This window comes from Populus nigra, chromosome 17 (assembly GCF_951802175.1).
Source record: "Populus nigra chromosome 17, ddPopNigr1.1, whole genome shotgun sequence".
Lineage (NCBI taxonomy): Eukaryota > Viridiplantae > Streptophyta > Magnoliopsida > Malpighiales > Salicaceae > Populus > Populus nigra.
This window is the reverse complement of record NC_084868.1, coordinates 14,115,631-14,132,038: the sequence shown is the minus strand read 5'-3', so window position 1 is coordinate 14,132,038 and position 16,408 is coordinate 14,115,631. Positions and strand designations below refer to the sequence as shown.

The 16,408-nt window shown below is 33.4% G+C and overlaps 2 protein-coding genes, 1 non-coding gene and 1 pseudogene across 4 annotated transcripts; 3 read left to right on the top strand and 1 right to left on the bottom strand.

The window, feature by feature from the left end:
* Nucleotides 1-2,952: 2,952 nt before the first annotated feature.
* Nucleotides 2,953-5,657, top strand: LOC133676871 (tRNA (guanine(9)-N1)-methyltransferase-like). 2 transcript variants are annotated; one of them, XM_062098652.1, is made up of 3 exons: nt 2,953-3,444; nt 4,214-4,573; nt 5,279-5,441. In XM_062098652.1, the coding sequence occupies exons 1-3, from the start codon at nt 3,028-3,030 to the stop codon at nt 5,294-5,296; spliced, it is 795 nt and encodes a 264-aa protein (XP_061954636.1). In that variant the 5' UTR covers nt 2,953-3,027; the 3' UTR covers nt 5,297-5,441. The 2 variants fall into 2 exon arrangements, with proteins under 2 accessions (XP_061954636.1, XP_061954634.1); XM_062098650.1 differs by having other exon boundaries at nt 2,954-3,444; nt 5,284-5,657.
* Nucleotides 5,658-5,856: 199 nt separating this feature from the next.
* TRNAT-CGU (transfer RNA threonine (anticodon CGU)) lies at nt 5,857-5,928 on the top strand. Its single transcript has one exon. It is a non-coding gene; the product is annotated as a tRNA-Thr (tRNA).
* Nucleotides 5,929-6,969: 1,041 nt separating this feature from the next.
* On the bottom strand, nt 6,970-8,692 carry LOC133676686 (nuclear transcription factor Y subunit B-1-like). Its single transcript, XM_062098405.1, has 2 exons — nt 8,641-8,692; nt 6,970-7,616 (listed from the first exon to the last, which is right to left on the bottom strand). Exons 1-2 carry the CDS (start codon nt 8,690-8,692, stop codon nt 6,970-6,972), a joined length of 699 nt encoding a protein of 232 aa, XP_061954389.1.
* Nucleotides 8,693-10,011: 1,319 nt separating this feature from the next.
* On the top strand, nt 10,012-13,957 carry LOC133677011 (pentatricopeptide repeat-containing protein At4g30825, chloroplastic-like; annotated as a pseudogene).
* The last annotated feature ends 2,451 nt before the right edge of the window (nt 13,958-16,408 follow it).

Here is a 16,408-nt window from a genome sequence, read left to right as displayed (position 1 = left end):
ATATATACACACACATACATGTATGTATACATGTTTCTGTATGTGTATGTGTATGTGTACATGTTTCTGTATGTGTATGTGTATATGTATGTATAAAACTGATGTCACAGAGATGGTGAAATATGATATTATTTAAATGTTGTGTTTTTAAAATGGGATAAAGTTAAAAGTGTGTTATTTTGTCAAATCTTTTTTCAAAAGGTTTTATTTTGTTATTTGTTTTAATTTTGTGAGTTAATTGCCCAATTTGTCCATAAATTACTCACCTCAATTAAATAATATTTTTGCTCTCTGAATCTAAAATGTAAATAATATATAAATTAGTCAATAAATTTTAATGGTTTCAATGATATTAATTTATAAAGGTTTATATGTGTGAGCATATAACAATTGATTAATATGAACAAGTAAAAGTTGGTTAATTCAGTAATTATGATTAACCATGAAAATAAGAATTCTTGTGTTTTTAATGATTTGTACAGGCGAGAAATTTATTTTCTATATGTAATAAATTAACTTAATTTTTCTACATTATATTTTTTTAAAAAAAGCCATTCACATCTAAACCAAAACATTTATAACAAATTAATTTTGTTATCAATTTTTATCACTTGAAGCAACATTTCATGAATAGTGCTAGTAAATATTTTTGCACTAATTCAGGGAATAATGAAACAACATCCCTCTATTGAAAAATAAAATAAAATAAAATATAAAAAATAGACAAAATAATAGAATAAAAAAATCCCTCTGTTAATCAGCAATAACAAACAAACCCTAAAACAATTTTTTTAAATATATTGTGGGTAGTTTTCTTATTAAACACGAAGCTCATTGATGATCTTGGGTTATACAAGAGGAGATAACTCTCTTTTGGCTGGTAGAGGTTTCTCTTGATCGTCACACACACACTCGTTATTTTTACAATATATTATTTTTGGCATATCACAGGGGACTTTGCCAAAACAATCAATAAAATTCCTACATGGCACCGCAGCCCTCACCATCGCCACTGAAACACCTGCAGAAACTTTTCCCATGAATCTCCACCGTAAAAAATAAAATATATTCACATGATAAAAATAAAATATAATTTTAAAAAGTATAAATAAAAAATAATTAAGAGACAGGGAAAGGAGAAATCAACAAACATGATGTGATGAGCAGGAAAGCGACAAGAACTTTGATTGTCAAGCAAGAGATCCTAGCCATGTCTTTAAAATTAATTTGATATAGCTAGAGGAATTAAATGGTATGCTATTTGAACTTCAAAAGCTTGTATTTATAGGAGGTACGTAGATTTTAGGTTTTGGTAAAAATTAATCATTTGCATATATATATATATATATATATATATATATATATATATATATTATGGAATTTAATTTAGTTTTCTTATTTCACAAACCAAGAGGATTTATTTGTTGTTTCAATTTGGATTCGATGATTTCTTATGATACGGAGGATTTATTTTTCTTTTTTTTATCATTGTAGTATAGAAGGAATTAATTATTTATAAATTAAGATTATTGTTATGTGAAACTTTATTATTATTTGTTTATTTTTACAGATAAAAAAAGAAAGAGAAAAAAAAAAAGAAAACACCTCTCAAACAAATTATTCCCTTCCTTTTTTTTACCTGATCCAATGGTCTCTTTTAGACCAGCTGATTTTATTCCCTTTACGTGCTTTATCTCGTCACGCCTAACATCAATTTTCTAAACTATATATTTTTGTAAGTTCATTTACAATTTTACCGCTTCATTTACAATGAAAAATTAACTTAGCTATATATTTTTATAAGTTCATTTCATGCATCCCATTAACTATTCACATTATTTTCTAAATTTATTTGCAAGTTATTTATTATTAATGGATTGTTCATCAAGTTAGCATCATGTCCATGTAAATTAAGAGTCTCACAACTCTATGATTTTTTAATTTTAGTTTTTTTTATTTATATTTCTTAACCCTTTTATTATTATTATTATTATTATTATTATTTTTTGTTTATACTATATAAAGTTGAACAAAATATTAAGCTTGACTCACGCATATCTTATTTAAAAATACTTGTTGACTTATTTTTCATTCTATTTTTAATTAAAAATATTATGTTAGGTTTATATCAATCTCTAAAACTACAAGACACATGTACTTAAATGTTAAAATCCAATTTTAATAAAAACATGATACTAACTTGACAAAACTTATTTTTAAACTTGTTTTAAGATTATAAATATCATGTTAGGCCTATGTCGGTCTCTAAAATAAAAAAAACATGTTAACTAACTTCGGTGCATTGTAGTTTTTAAAAACTTTTTTAATCAAATAACTTTTTTTAGCCATCACTTATGAGTTTTTGGTGTATTATATAAAAGTGTTTTTTATTTGTATTAAAATGATATATATTTTTTATTTTTAATATTAATATATTAAAAACAATAAAAATAATTATTAATTTGATATTTTTCTCAAATATATTTCAAAAACGGATTAATTTTTTTTAATAAACTCCCGAATATATTATTATGCATAAAATATTTTACATAAGTTTCTAAGTTGAAAATATTTTAAAATAAATGAATTAATTGTTGCAAAATATTTTATATTTACTTGTTTTCTTCTATAAAACATTTTACAAAAAAACAAACAAATAAAATTCTAAAAAGTATTTTAGAAAAAAAAAACTCAAAAAATAGCTTTAAAACATATCTCGCCATTAAATTTTTTAAAATGTATAAGAAAAAATAAATATTTTTATGCAAGATTTTATTTAAACATATAATGATTAAGCATCCAATTAACTAATTTTTAATAATTAGATTATTTTTGCCACACATTTATTACCATGCATTAGCCATCAAACATCCTCTAGACCTTAGGCCTTTGTCCGCAACAAGCCAAGAAGTCATCATGATCAATATATAATCCTCATGGTGCCAAATACGACATCGTTCTACCATTTCCCCTTCAAAGCCTTAATTGAAAATTGAACTAAACCCTCAACGCTCCCCTTCTGCTTCAATGGAGGAAGAGAAAGAAACAAAGCAAAATGACCAAAACACCCTAGAGAACCAACCCAATTCACAGCACACCACACTCTCCAAAAACGCAAAGAAGAAACTCCTGAAGCAGCAAAAATGGGAAGCAAAGAAAGCAGAGAAGAAGGCACAAATGAAGGAGCAAAAAAAGAAAGAAGGAGAGAGGAAGAGAAAAGAATGGGAAGAGAAACTATCAAGCTGTGCAAGTGAAGAAGAAAGGTTGAAGCTTATAGAGTCAAGGAGAGAGTTAAGGAAAGAGAGAATGGGGAAGAGGGCAGAAGAGAAAGAAGAGAAGACGCAGAGGATTAGGAAAGCTAAAGAATTTGGTCAGAATATTGTGATTGATCTTGAGTTTGCTGATCTTATGACTAACATTGAGATTCATAGTCTTGTTCAACAGGTGAGCTTTAATTTTATAGTGTTAAAGTTTAGAACTTTTTCGTTTTTAATAATGGTTTTATCTTTATAATGTTAGTGTTGGATTGGTTTTTGAGTAGAGATCGGTTTTGATAGTTGCTGGATTGAGTTTTTGGGTCAAATTAGGATGACCCATTTGGAGAAATGATTGATTTCATATGTTGGTTCAATAGGGCTTTGTATAGGAATAGAGCTGTGATACATTGTTAAGAACTTTACTGTAATGCATAGAAATGGCGTTGGCGAATTTGTTCTTAAGGATGTGTTAGATTCATTTGAAGTGAGAATTGTTGCTAACAGTTCAGTTAAATTTAGATGGCTGAATTATGAGGGTGGAGAAATGAGTGAATTTCTGTATTTTTGAGTTTCAACACAGCTCCGCTCGAAAGAGGTTGGTGATATCGTTCTTAAGACTTAAGAGGAATGAATTAACCCTGTAATATGGTCAGAGTATTCGCGTAATAGATACAATAGATAAGTCAGATTTATGGCATTTCAACGAAGTTTTTAAGTTGCATATTTATACTAGAATTTTGGCTACAAGTAATCTGTGCCATTTGCAAGAAACTTTGTATTGAAGAGATTATTTGGTTAATTAATTGATTTTGTATTAATAGGCAAGAGTGTGGGTAGTTCAATTGGCATTGTTGGAGAACAATTGTGTAGTTGGTGGAAGGTATAGGGTTGTTTAACAAATGCAAGCTTATGCTTTTCAATGGCTGACTATTATACCATCACTATTTAAATGGCAGATCATTTACTGTTATGCTGTGAATGGAAGATGTGCATCCCCTGGTCACCTCTGGTTGACTGGGTGCAGGGGGGAAATGGAGAACCAATTGCAAAGGCTCCCAGGATTTGATAAATGGAGTATTGAGAAGGAAAGTCAATCATATATTGAAGCATTGCAAGATCAAAAGGAAAATTTGGTGTATCTTACAGCAGATTCTGAAACAGTGCTAGACGAACTTGATCTGAAGAAAATATATATTGTTGGTGGGTTAGTGGATCGGAATCGGTGGAAAGGCTTAACCATGAAGAAAGCAAACGAGCAAGGAATCCAAACAGCAAAACTTCCTATAAGCAGTTACTTGAAGATGTCAAGTTCTCAGGTATGACTGATCTTTGTCTTGGCATGTGCCTGTTTTTCTTTCAAGACCTGAAATGTTGACTATGTAGGTTTAATTGTGTTGTGCTTATTTTGTTTTCCTTTTCTTTTAGTTTTGTATCACTTGTGCATCAAAATCACATTGATTGTAGAGCATGTATTAGAGCAAACCGGGACTGGGAATGTGGCACTGCCATTACACAAAATTGCATGCAAAGAGGGCTAGTTTTAAATGTTCAAGGGGCGAGCTGTACTCTTTGCCATCCAATGTCTGGCAATGGTGCCCAAAGAGTTTTGGACAGTGTCTCAATTCCTGAGGACAATGGGGTAGACTTAAATGATCATGGGGTGACTGCTTTATCAAAGAGTGTAGGACAGGGTCTCAATATATGAAGTTGTGCACAAAACACTTATCTTTCCAGCCCATTGCTCCCAGGCATAGAGTTAAGATGATTTATTAGGAGAGTTTTCATTGCTACGGGCATTTTGCAATAAAAAAGGAAAGTACTTCACATGCGCAGAAATGCATTTGTTTCAAAAATTGATGTTGTTGTGGCTGAAGTAACCAAGACAACTCTTCGATTCATTATCTGGCATCAACTTGGGATAGGAGATTTTCCCCATGTTGTGTTTCTCGTTGATTTGTACCTCAAGCCCTCAAAATTCATGGTCTTTCTCTGCTAACTCTTTGCTTCTTTGTTCATTCAAGTGCAGGTACTCACTGTGAACCAGGTGGTAGAGATCCTGCTCAAGTTTGTGGAAACAAAAGATTGGAAAACTTCTTTCTTTCAAGTAATTCCTCAAAGGAAAAGAGGTGAAATTGATCCAGAAGAACTCGAAAGAGTAGATAGAGAAGAGTTGGAGGACGAAAATGAGCCATCCGAGAAGAAAAGGCAATGCGATGAAGTTTCTTCTACACAGCAGAACTAACTTGAATGGTTGCGTTTTAATCTTTATAGACATTAACATTGTCAAAAGACAGCTCCCCACCCCCCAAAAAAAAAGTTGCAGAAGACTGGTCATGCTTTTGTAAAACTCAAAATACCAATTGATCTCTTCAATGAGAAATTTGCTTGCTTTTCCATTAACTACATATGCTGCTATTAAATTGTCAATTGGAATAGCCTTTTCCATCCTTTGTTGATTGCTAGCTTTCTGATGGATCAACCTTCGCCAACCCTTACCACGCCACTCCCTCCGTTATCTTGTACGTCTGAATCTGGCGGTTTAAGCAGTCAAGAGGTATGAAATGTTGATATAATAATGTAAAAACGATTTGAGCATCTTGCTTCCATAGCATAGTGGTAGTGCGTTCGCTTCGTAAGCGAAAGGTCGCGAGTTCGATCCTCGCTGGGAGCTTTGCTTTTAAATTCATTTCCTCCCCATGTTAATTAATTTCTAATTCTATTTTTTTTTGGGTTACTCTCAAAAATACCATTGTCTTTAATTTAATGTCAACACATTAAAATTTTAATTTAATGGTTCAGGATTCATGAATACTTACCCCCTTTTTTTTTTGGTCATTAAGCTCTAATAAAGTCACAAATGAATATCATTGAAAATGGTGTTTGTGGATTGCATGCCCCTTCATCTTTTTCGTATACTCCCAAGCAAAGTTGTTAAACCTAATTTATTTAAATCCAGTTCATTTTATGACCAGGTTTAAAGTCAGAATTATATATGTATTACGTGCATTAAATCTAGTTTATTTGTTTTATTTTTTAAAAAATAGTTAAAATAATATTGTTTTACTTCTACAAACTAAATTCTAATTAAATTACGAGTTAATGTATTAATTTAAGCAAAGCAGGTCAGTTACAACTTAATTTTTTTTTTCAAAACTCTATAAAATTCTTTGGTATATATTAAGTATTAACCTGTTAAGGCGGAGCCTAAATATAATATTTTATTTTTTTAGAATTGCTAAATCGATCATAGCAATATTTAATATCATTGAAAATACCATGACGTTGCTCTACAATTTGTATATGTACGTACGTACGAGGTCTGACTTCATGAGATTTAACTAATTAACTTAGGAAATATTAATTGAGATTAACTAAGCTTTGACATTTCCCTTAATTTGAAATTATATAAGGGCTCATAATATTAAATGGGATGAAAAACGGAATTTAACACAACAACACATCAAATTAATGTAAAAACAGAAATCAAGCACCTAATTAAGAATTGAAATATGCAAAATAAATAAGATGGTCCTAGCTAGCTAGAACTGCATGTTCTGTCGAGCATCAAAGACACCATCGGCCTAAACAGAATTCAACTACCAATACATTAAGCCACTTCTTCCAAACACTAACCTCTCTAGCAGCCTTCCCAGCTTTCTAGCTCCATCTAGCCTTACAATATTGTGGCGTTAATCTCTTTCTGATCAATCTCTTACTGATGCTGAGCAAATGCTTCAACGTTAGCCAATGCAGCAGAATGGGAGGAACTAGCATTGGAATTAGCATCTCTCATAGTCATGAATCCAGCTCCTATAGGAGCCCCACCAAAGAATCCATGATGATGAGGATGGTGATGATGGCTCACATGAAATGCTGGTGCATAAGCAGCACCAGCACCAGCCCCAGCCACTGTTCCATACTGATCAACATTATTATTATTATTACTATTCCTGATCTTCATCAGTGGCTCACCTCTCATCGAGCCGCGCTCGCCCTCGAGCTCGCGGTATCGGTGAAGATAGATGGTCAAGGGTTCGATGTAGTCATCAAACCCTAGTTTGCTCATTGCATAAAGCACATCCTCAGCTGTTATCGTCTTGCGTTGCTCGCGTTGGCAGCGTTCATTGGCTTCACTAGTGATGAAGCTAATGAACTCAGACACGCATTCTTGGATTGTTTCTTTGGCATCATCAGAGATTTTCCCATGTGGGGGCAGCATCTTGCGCATGATCCTGATAACATTGGCTATTGGCATGAACCTGTCTTGCTCCCTTACAGTACATTCACCGATGTCATCAGTGGTTGTATGAAACTTGTTGGTGGTGCTGTGGTTGATCTCAGCTAGCCTCATGTTGATCTCTGATGATGATACCAGATCCAATTGTATTGATGATAGTTATTTCAAAGGGATGTGAATGAATATATATAAATATTTCTTGGAAATCAATCAATCAATGGCTAACTGCAAACAATTCCATAATTAATGATTTATGATTCCCAATTTGTTTTGCAACAAAACAAGAGAGAGACATGAAAGAAAATAAATATTTCTCGGAAATCAATCAATCAATGGCTAGCTAATGAATTTCATTAGGCTTATAGGCACAGCTTCCCATAGTCCCATTTGATCAGATTTTAACCACTTTTTTTTGTGTGGCTATTTAATCTGCTATTTTTTTTGGACAAATAAACTTTTTTTTTCTATAAATAATATATATTTTTAATACATTATCACTTGATTGGTGGATTTTCCAACTCAAACAAGCCAAGAGACAAGGGAGTTAATTTATTGTCGAGATAAAAGTGGACAGAGACAAAGGCAGCAAGCGTTTTGAATCCTGAGACAGGATGCATGGAAGCCACTTGTTTCATATGTTGCATGAATAGTGCGTGCCACTTGTACATAAAGCTATGCGTTTACCATTGTTGCTAACTATTACATCATCACGAGCCTCATGCATCAGATACCTTGACCATGACGTACACTATCTATCTCACTACAGAAGATATATATTGAAGATCAACATACATAGATGATTGAGAATACATGATATCTATATATGCACATGGATATACACATCAAATTAAGCCATTGAGAGATCGAGTTTGCATGTCATTTGATAGATCAATAGTTTATGGAAAAGAAGAAGCAGAAGCAATCACATGAAAAACAAATTTTTGAAAAGAGAAGATACATAAACTAATCAAAATTAACATGCGAAAATGAACGCGCGAAGTGCATATACATATTTATCTTCTTGCTTAGAGTGAAAAAAGAAACTGAAAAACACTTTCTTTGCATGCAAGATCGAAGATGATGCGTACGAACAAGATATACATAGGTGTCACAGCTAGCTTGTCTTCTTGAATGATAAGAACTTACCCGAGCTTGTGTTGGGGTGCTTGCGGTAGCCATGAAAGCCTCCACGGTCCATTTCTCTGTGGGACTTAAAATCTCTTGTTTTTTTTAGCTCTAACGGAATTTAGAAAGTGAAAATTGGATGAGATTGAAAAGAAAAACAAGGGCAAGTGTCAATATTTATAGAGCCAAAGGGTGGAACCACTTGGGAAAGGGGCGATGCACACGAAGGATCCTAGAGCTACAATTAATTAATTGCTATAATAGTCTTAAATTTACTTGGACCAGACAGAGAGGAACAGGCTTTTAGTCTGTCAACAGCAGAACGTTGGTATCCCACGATGACAGACCAGAAAAACAGGCACGCTAGCTTGCTTGCTTGGATATTAGTGTTGTTAATTAATTCACTCCCTCAACGCTTGCATTTCAGCCATTGGCCCTGTTCATTGATATAAACAGATCCGGTCCGCGCAGGGCTTCATGTCCATACAAGTTAAAAATCAACTCAATTTTGAATCGAGCCAAAGTGGGTTCGTATGCTTGGATCTCAACCCGAGGGACTTGGCATTGTGTTTTACCAGCGTTAAAATTAGAGGTAAAAAAAAAAAAACTAAAAAACCAATTAAACTGAAAAAATAAATAAATAATTAAAAAAACTAAATTATGAAAAAAATCGATTAAACCAATTAAAATATTTAAAAAACTATTTGGTTCGGTTTCATAAGCCTGAAATAAAAAAACCTCAATTGAACTGAACTGATTCAGTTAAAAATAAACCAAAAAAGACCAAATTGAACCAAAATCAAGCCCATCAGAAAGTAAAAAAAAACCCAAAAAACAATATAGTTTTTGGTTTTTAATATAAAATAACCGAATCGAAACCGAACTGGTTAAATCCAAAACCAGTCGGTTGAGTTTTGGTTTTTAATAAAAAATAACAGAATTGAATTGAATAGAATCGAAATCAGTCGATTGGAATTGGTTTTGGTTTCAGTTTTAAATTTTGTATTTTAAAAAATTTTAATTTGATTGTTTTTATAAGTAAAAAAACCATATCAAACTGAAAATGATAAAACTAATAAATTGTTGCTTTAATTGGTTATGGAAAACAACCTTAATTATTTAAGCAATGACTTACATCAATTGCAACACAAGAAATAAATAAGAAAATCCATCACGCTTACATAAATAATATCTAGTATATTAAGAAGAAATCATCATCAATTACACAAACAAGATTTTTATATTTTTTAATGCATAAAATTAAAAAAGAAAAAACATAACTCAATACCCAAATTGGTCCCCCATACACTTACATGTACAAAAAAAAAAATGGAGAAAAAAAAAAGCAAAAGGTGATTGAAATCTCTTGATCTTCACTTAATCAGAGGCTTCATGGAGGAAGTAAAGGACGGCCACCAGAATCACTGGAATAAGAAGTATCATCAAAGCAGAAGGAGGTCCCAAAGAATCCATTACCAATGGAGCAAACAAGAGAATAGCAGCAACCATCAAGAGAACCATTGTCGAACAAGTTCCCCATCCATAATCTTCTTCCATCATGTTGTTGAACATGCATCAAGATTCATTAAACTTGTATCAGAACAAAACCAAGACTGCGTAGAGTGCAGAGTTTGTAGAAACAAGGAGGACGAGCAGAAGTTTTGTGGGTGTAAATGCAATATATCATCGAATGATGAAAAGGGAGAGGAATATATAGAGTTGCATGGTGGCTCTTGGTGGAAGGAGGCAACGGTTGGCTTGGTAGGGCAGCACGTTGCCATGCATTTTGTATTTACAGTTAATTACTTCTCTTTGTTTAAGGGATTTGAGCCATTAATTTTCTGTGTAGATAACCACTTTTGAGCCACTTGTAAATATAAGATTTCTTTGGTTCAATTTTGTGTTTTTTATTAATTAATTAATCAACATTTTTTTTTATTTTAAGATTTTTTTACTTATTGATTTCAATATATTAAATGTTATTCACTTTTTTTTATGGTATGTTCCTTGCGACACATTTTTTTTTATTCTATGGTTAATGAATGATATCTTCTAACCAAACTTTTATTTTATAAGCTAAATTTATTCTTATAATCTTGCTAATGCAAGTTAAATACACTAATAAAAGTAATGATATTTTGATGATTCTTATTGATTGGATAAATTCAAAGAAAAAAAATATCAAGTAGCCAAATGCATGACTCGGGCAACTTTATTGGATCAAATTAATTATTATTTTTATTTTTTTATATAATAAAAAAATATAAAAAATAATTTATCATGAGGTTATGAACTTCATTGGGTCAATATAATTTTTTTATTTTGTTATATAATAAAAAATACAAAAATCGATTTATTATCTATCCAATACTAAATGATAAAATTAAATAAAAATATTATATTTAAAATATGTAATTAAAAAATAAACAAAAGATAAAAAAAAAAGCCAACAAAAAAAAGAGTTATGTGCCTAATGGAGAATAAAATATACCTGTCATCTAAAAAAAATAGTGCTACAAGCATCTCACTTGAACTCATGGCCTTTATGTTCAAACCTGCGCGATAACTAACTAAATTGTTATCAAAACAATTAAAAACTATATATTGACATGGTTTAATCTTCATATGAATAGTTGAACCAACCCCAGTTTTTTTAGTTGTTTTTATAATATCAAATGTTAATTATAAATATACTTAAATTTTATTGTAATGTAATGTTTGGTTACAATTTAGAGACAAAAAATAGAAATAGAGACATTGGAGACAAAAAAAAAAAAACATGTTTCTTTGGGTAGATTTAGTGTTGTTAAGGCGTCTAGAATCCAAACTGAATTTTCTGTAAAGGATCATTTTTTGTCACTTGCAGAAGGTTTGGCTGATGAGAATGAGCAAAAGGACATAGATTTTAAACAGGAGAGGAAAATTAAGTATAGGGGTGATAAGAAAGGGACTAAAAGGGAAGAGGGTTTTAAGTTTGGTTATAAAAGGAATGGTAGAAGATTAGAAAGGGAGGATCTTTTTGTGCATGATGGTGATTTGGATGTTAGTTACTCTGTTATTGGGTCTAATTTGAGCTTAGAGAAATGTAATGATGTTTTGAAATGGCTTGAGAAGTGTAGCAGTGATTGAAAAACTTTGAGGTTCTTTGAGTGGATGTGGAGTACTGGGAAGCTTGAAAAGAATGTTAACGCTTACAACGTTGTTTTTCGAGTGGTGGGTAGGAGGGAAGATTGGGATTCTTCTGAGAGGATGATCAGGGAAATGAGTGAGAGTTTTGGTTCTGAGTTGGATTGCCGAGTTTTTAACACTCTCATTTACTCGTGCTCGAAACGGGGAAATGTGGAGTGGAGTAGGAAATGGTTTCGTATGATGTTGGAACTTGGGGTTCAGCCAAATATTGCTACTTTTGGTATGGTCATGGGGCTCTGCCAAAAGGATTGGAATGTTGAGGAGGCAGAATATGCTTTCTCTGAAATGAGGAGTTTTGGGATAATATGTCAGTCTGCACTCTGCATACTCTGCTATGATCTCTATTTATACCCGTTTAAGTTTGTTTGACAAGGCAGAAGCGGTTATTGGTTTGATGAGAGAATAAGGTGGTGTTAAATTTGGAGAATTGGTTGGTTTTGCTTAATGCTTATAGTCTGCAAGGAAAGTTAGAGAAGGCCGAGCAGGTGTTGGTTTCTATGCAAGAAGCCAAGTTTTCCCCTAACACTGTTGCATGCAATATATTGATTACTGGTTATGGAAAGGTATCCAATATGTTTGCTGCGCAATGGCTGTTCTTAGGCATCCAAAATACTGGATTAGAGCCTGATGAAACAACCTACCGTTCTATGATTGAAGGTTGGGTCGAGTTGGCAATTACAAGGAGGCAGAATGGTACTATAAGGTGCTCAAGCGGTTGGGGTTCAAGCCTAATTCGTCCAACTTGTACACTAATAAATTTGCAAGCTCAGCATGGGGATGAAGAGGGTGCTTGCAGAACTCTTGATGATATGCTGGAGATGGGGTGTGCCAGCATTCCTCAATCCTTGGAACTCTTTTGAAAGCATATGAGAAGGTCGGAAAGATTGTTAAAATCCCTCTTCTTTTGAAAGGTTCGTTCTATCAACATGTTATGATTAACCAGAATTCATTGCTTGTGTAAAAAACCCATTGGCTGATGAGGTTATAAAAGTGCTGGAGGACAAAAAGTGGAATGATCCGGTTTTTGAGGATAACTTGTATCGTTTGTTAATTTGCTCGTGCAAGGAGTTGGGCCATCTTGAGAATGCTGTTAAGATATACACTTCGATGCCCAAATCTGATGGTAGGCCAAATTTGCACATCTCATGTACTATGATTGACATTTACACTACTATGGGTCAATTTAAAGAGGGAGAAAAACTTTATCAAAAGTTAAAATCTTCTGGAATTGCTTTAGATGTGATCGCTTTCAGCAGTGTTGTAAGAATGCGTGTCAAGGCTGGATCTTTGAAAGATGCTCGCTCTGTTCTAGAAACAATGGAGAAGGAAAAGGACATAGTTCCAGACATTATATGTTCCGGGACATGCTTCGCATTTACCAAAAGTGTGGAATGGTGAATAAGATAAAAGATCTGTGTTGCTAGATCTTGAAGAGTGGAGTTGTTTGGGATCAGGAGTTGTATAATTGTCTCATAAACTGCTGTGCTCGTGCTCTTCCAGTTGATGAACTTTCCAGACTTTTCAATGAGATGCTTCAGCGTGGTTTTAATCCTAATACTATCACCTTCAATGACATGCTTGATGTTTATGCAAAGGCTGAGCTTTTCAATAAAGCTAGGGAATTGTTCATGATGGCTAGAAAACGAGGTTTGGTTGATGTACTCTCTTACATCAAGACTTCAAGAATATGGCATAAACCATACACTCTATGCAATCTGATGGTTTTTCAAATTCCCTCGATGCCTACAACTGCACATTGGATGCCTATGGGAAAGAAGGTCATATGGAGAGTTTTAGAAGTGTCTTTCAGAGAATGAAGTAATCGGGCTGTGCTGCTGACCATTATACATACAACATTATGATGAATATCTATGGAGAGCAAGGATCAATTGATGAAGTTGCAGGTGTGCTGACAGAACTTAGAGAATGTGGACTGAGACCTGATTTGTGTAGCTATAACACACTGATAAAAGCATATGGAATTGCTGGAACGGTTGAAGATTGTGTGTGTTTGGTTAAGGAAATGAGGCAAAATGGGATAGAACCTGATAAGATAACCTACACCAATCTGATTACTGCATTGCAGCAGAATGATAAATACTTGGAGGCTGTTAAATGGTCTTTGTGGATGAAGCAGAGGGGACTATGAAGTACACACAACTAAAGTACATATAGTTTTCCCTTTTCAATAATCTCTGCATCAATGACTCTCCACAGTCAGAAAGAGCCTGGGCATGGATCCTACTTGATGTATCTGATGTTTTGCAACCCAAGGTGAGATATTACTGTCTACTTACTGCTAGTACCACCTCTCCTGAAATAATCATCTACTTTGGTGATATATGAGAAAAGTGGCTCTAATTTTTTTTCTGTCCATTTTATTCGTGTCTACTGTTTGTGTACCAAAGACACAGAACTGGATGCCCACCAAGGTTCTTTTAGACTGATTACCACCCTTTCATCTGATTTCAGTTGGGCATGGCTTGTGATAAATTCATTTAAATGATGGACGCAAATCAGAACAATGGCAGGAAGTCTTATTTAACTGTCATTGCTGATGGTCACGCATATGTTAGTGTGCGGATTTCCTGTTTTTTATAGCTACCACAAAACTTGTTTCCTTTCCAGAAAGATAAAACTTTTTCTTGGTCTTTCATACTGTACATCAGGTATTTTGCTTTCATCCTTAATCAAGGGAAGTACTTAGCTGATAATTATTTGTTCTACTACACAGTCTCAAGATTCTGAACAGTTGGGTGAAACTGGCTCTTTGCCAAACTAATAGACGATGTTGAAAAAGGTGAAGAATCCTTGCCTGTCAACTCTCAGAAGATGGTTATGCAGAAGTGAAAAGGCGAGTTGATAAATCAACATTGAAAACTCGAATGATGATGTGGATATCACACAGTCAAGAAAGTCACTGCACCAATTATTTCTGCTTTTAGAGTTTCAGTCCTGTGCATTCTCTCTGGGGAGGTAATGAGATTCAGTGAGATGTTTGCATTTCTAAGTTATGTAGTTTTTTTTTCCTGTAAACCGAACTGAGTTATATGAAACATCAATTCTTCCTACGAAAGGGACAAGAGGAAATAAAATGTGTCCAAGAAAATGTCTTCTGTATCAGTAATTAATTTATATTCCTGCCCATGTTCATATCAGAAAATAGAGTTGTTCTTTATGCTTTGGCACATCAATTACAAGAAACTATGATTTTGCAAGAGCCATGTCATTTCAGACTCAAATATTACGAGTTTAGCAACAGGTTGATACATGGATGGTTTTTACTTGCATGTGCTTCCCTCATTTACCATAATTACCATAATCAACATTGAAAACTCGAATGATGATGTGGATATCACACAGTCAAGAAAGTCACTGCACCAATTATTTCTGCTTTTAGAGTTTCAGTCTTGTGCATTCTCTCTGGGGAGGTAATGAGATTTAGTGAGATGTTTGCATTTCTAAGTTACGTAGTTTTTTTTTCCTGTAAACCGAACTGAGTTATATGAAACATCAATTCTTCCTACAAAAGGGACAAGAGGAAATAAAATGTGTCCAAGAAAATGTCTTCTGTATCAGTAATTAATTTATATTCCTGCCCATGTTCATATCAGAAAATAGAGTTGTTCTTTATGCTTTGGCACATCAATTACAAGAAACTATGATTTTGCAAGAGCCATGTCATTTCAGACTCAAATATTACGAGTTTAGCAACAGGTTGATACATGGATGGTTTTTACTTGCATGTGCTTCCCTCATTTACCATAATTACTATCATTAATGTTGATTAGGGTTAGATTTACATTCCCACATCATCCTATAACTGGTGCATGAGAGGATCCAAAGAGGATAATTTGCTTAGTTCTTGCCTGTGCATTAAATGGGTCATTGCTGTTTCTCAAAATATAACCGAAGTGTGAATTAAATGTTTGATCTGTAACCCTCTCATCTGTATAACCAGACTTGTATGTCTCTTTTCTGGTGTGTTGTTGGCATGGCTAATGGTCCTAGAATCTTTTCTTTGTTTCTCATGGCCTTACTGATAACATCATCCATATTGGTATTTCCATATTACATTCAGCCAGAACCACCTGAGATACTGATTTTTCTATTTTCAATTATTCCTCTCTTCACCCTCTTATATTCTTTTGTCCTTGCACTGTTTGTGTGGTGATGTTGGTTTGCCATGATGAATTCTGTCACATTCTAGTCTATTGAACTGCACGAGTTTTTCAAGATTCAAGCAGCCATGAAGAGTGAAGATCCATTATAGCATTTGATGAAATTAGTGAATCTTGTTGCGTATTGTCTTGCTGAATAAGGAAGGAAAGAACCCATTTGACATGATGCGACTCCTTTTCTCTTGATTTTTTCCTTCTTTTTTATGGCTTTTTGCGATAGCACTTGAACAACACATTGATATCAGATAGTGAATTTTGTTTTGATGTGCTAATTCTCTTTTTTCTCATTATATTTTGTGCCCATTTTCTCTTATTCAGCGAAGAGTCAGGTTTTGATATCTTCATATCAATTGGAAAATAAAACACCTTTTCGGTTCTGGCTTGTAACATATGCAAAATCCAAAATTTTTATCACCACT

Coding starts and splice junctions, on each gene's coding strand:
- LOC133676871 (XM_062098650.1), top strand. CDS start 3,028: ATGGAGGAAGAGAAAGAAACAAAGCAAAATGACCAAAACACCCTAGAG. Junction 3,445..4,213: donor TTCATAGTCTTGTTCAACAG/GTGAGCTTTAAT, acceptor TTTAAATGGCAG/ATCATTTACTGTTATGCTGT. Junction 4,574..5,283: donor TGAAGATGTCAAGTTCTCAG/GTATGACTGATC, acceptor ATTCAAGTGCAG/GTACTCACTGTGAACCAGGT.
- LOC133676686 (XM_062098405.1), bottom strand. CDS start 8,692: ATGGACCGTGGAGGCTTTCATGGCTACCGCAAGCACCCCAACACAAGC. Junction 7,617..8,640: donor GCACCCCAACACAAGCTCGG/GTAAGTTCTTAT, acceptor TATCATCATCAG/AGATCAACATGAGGCTAGCT.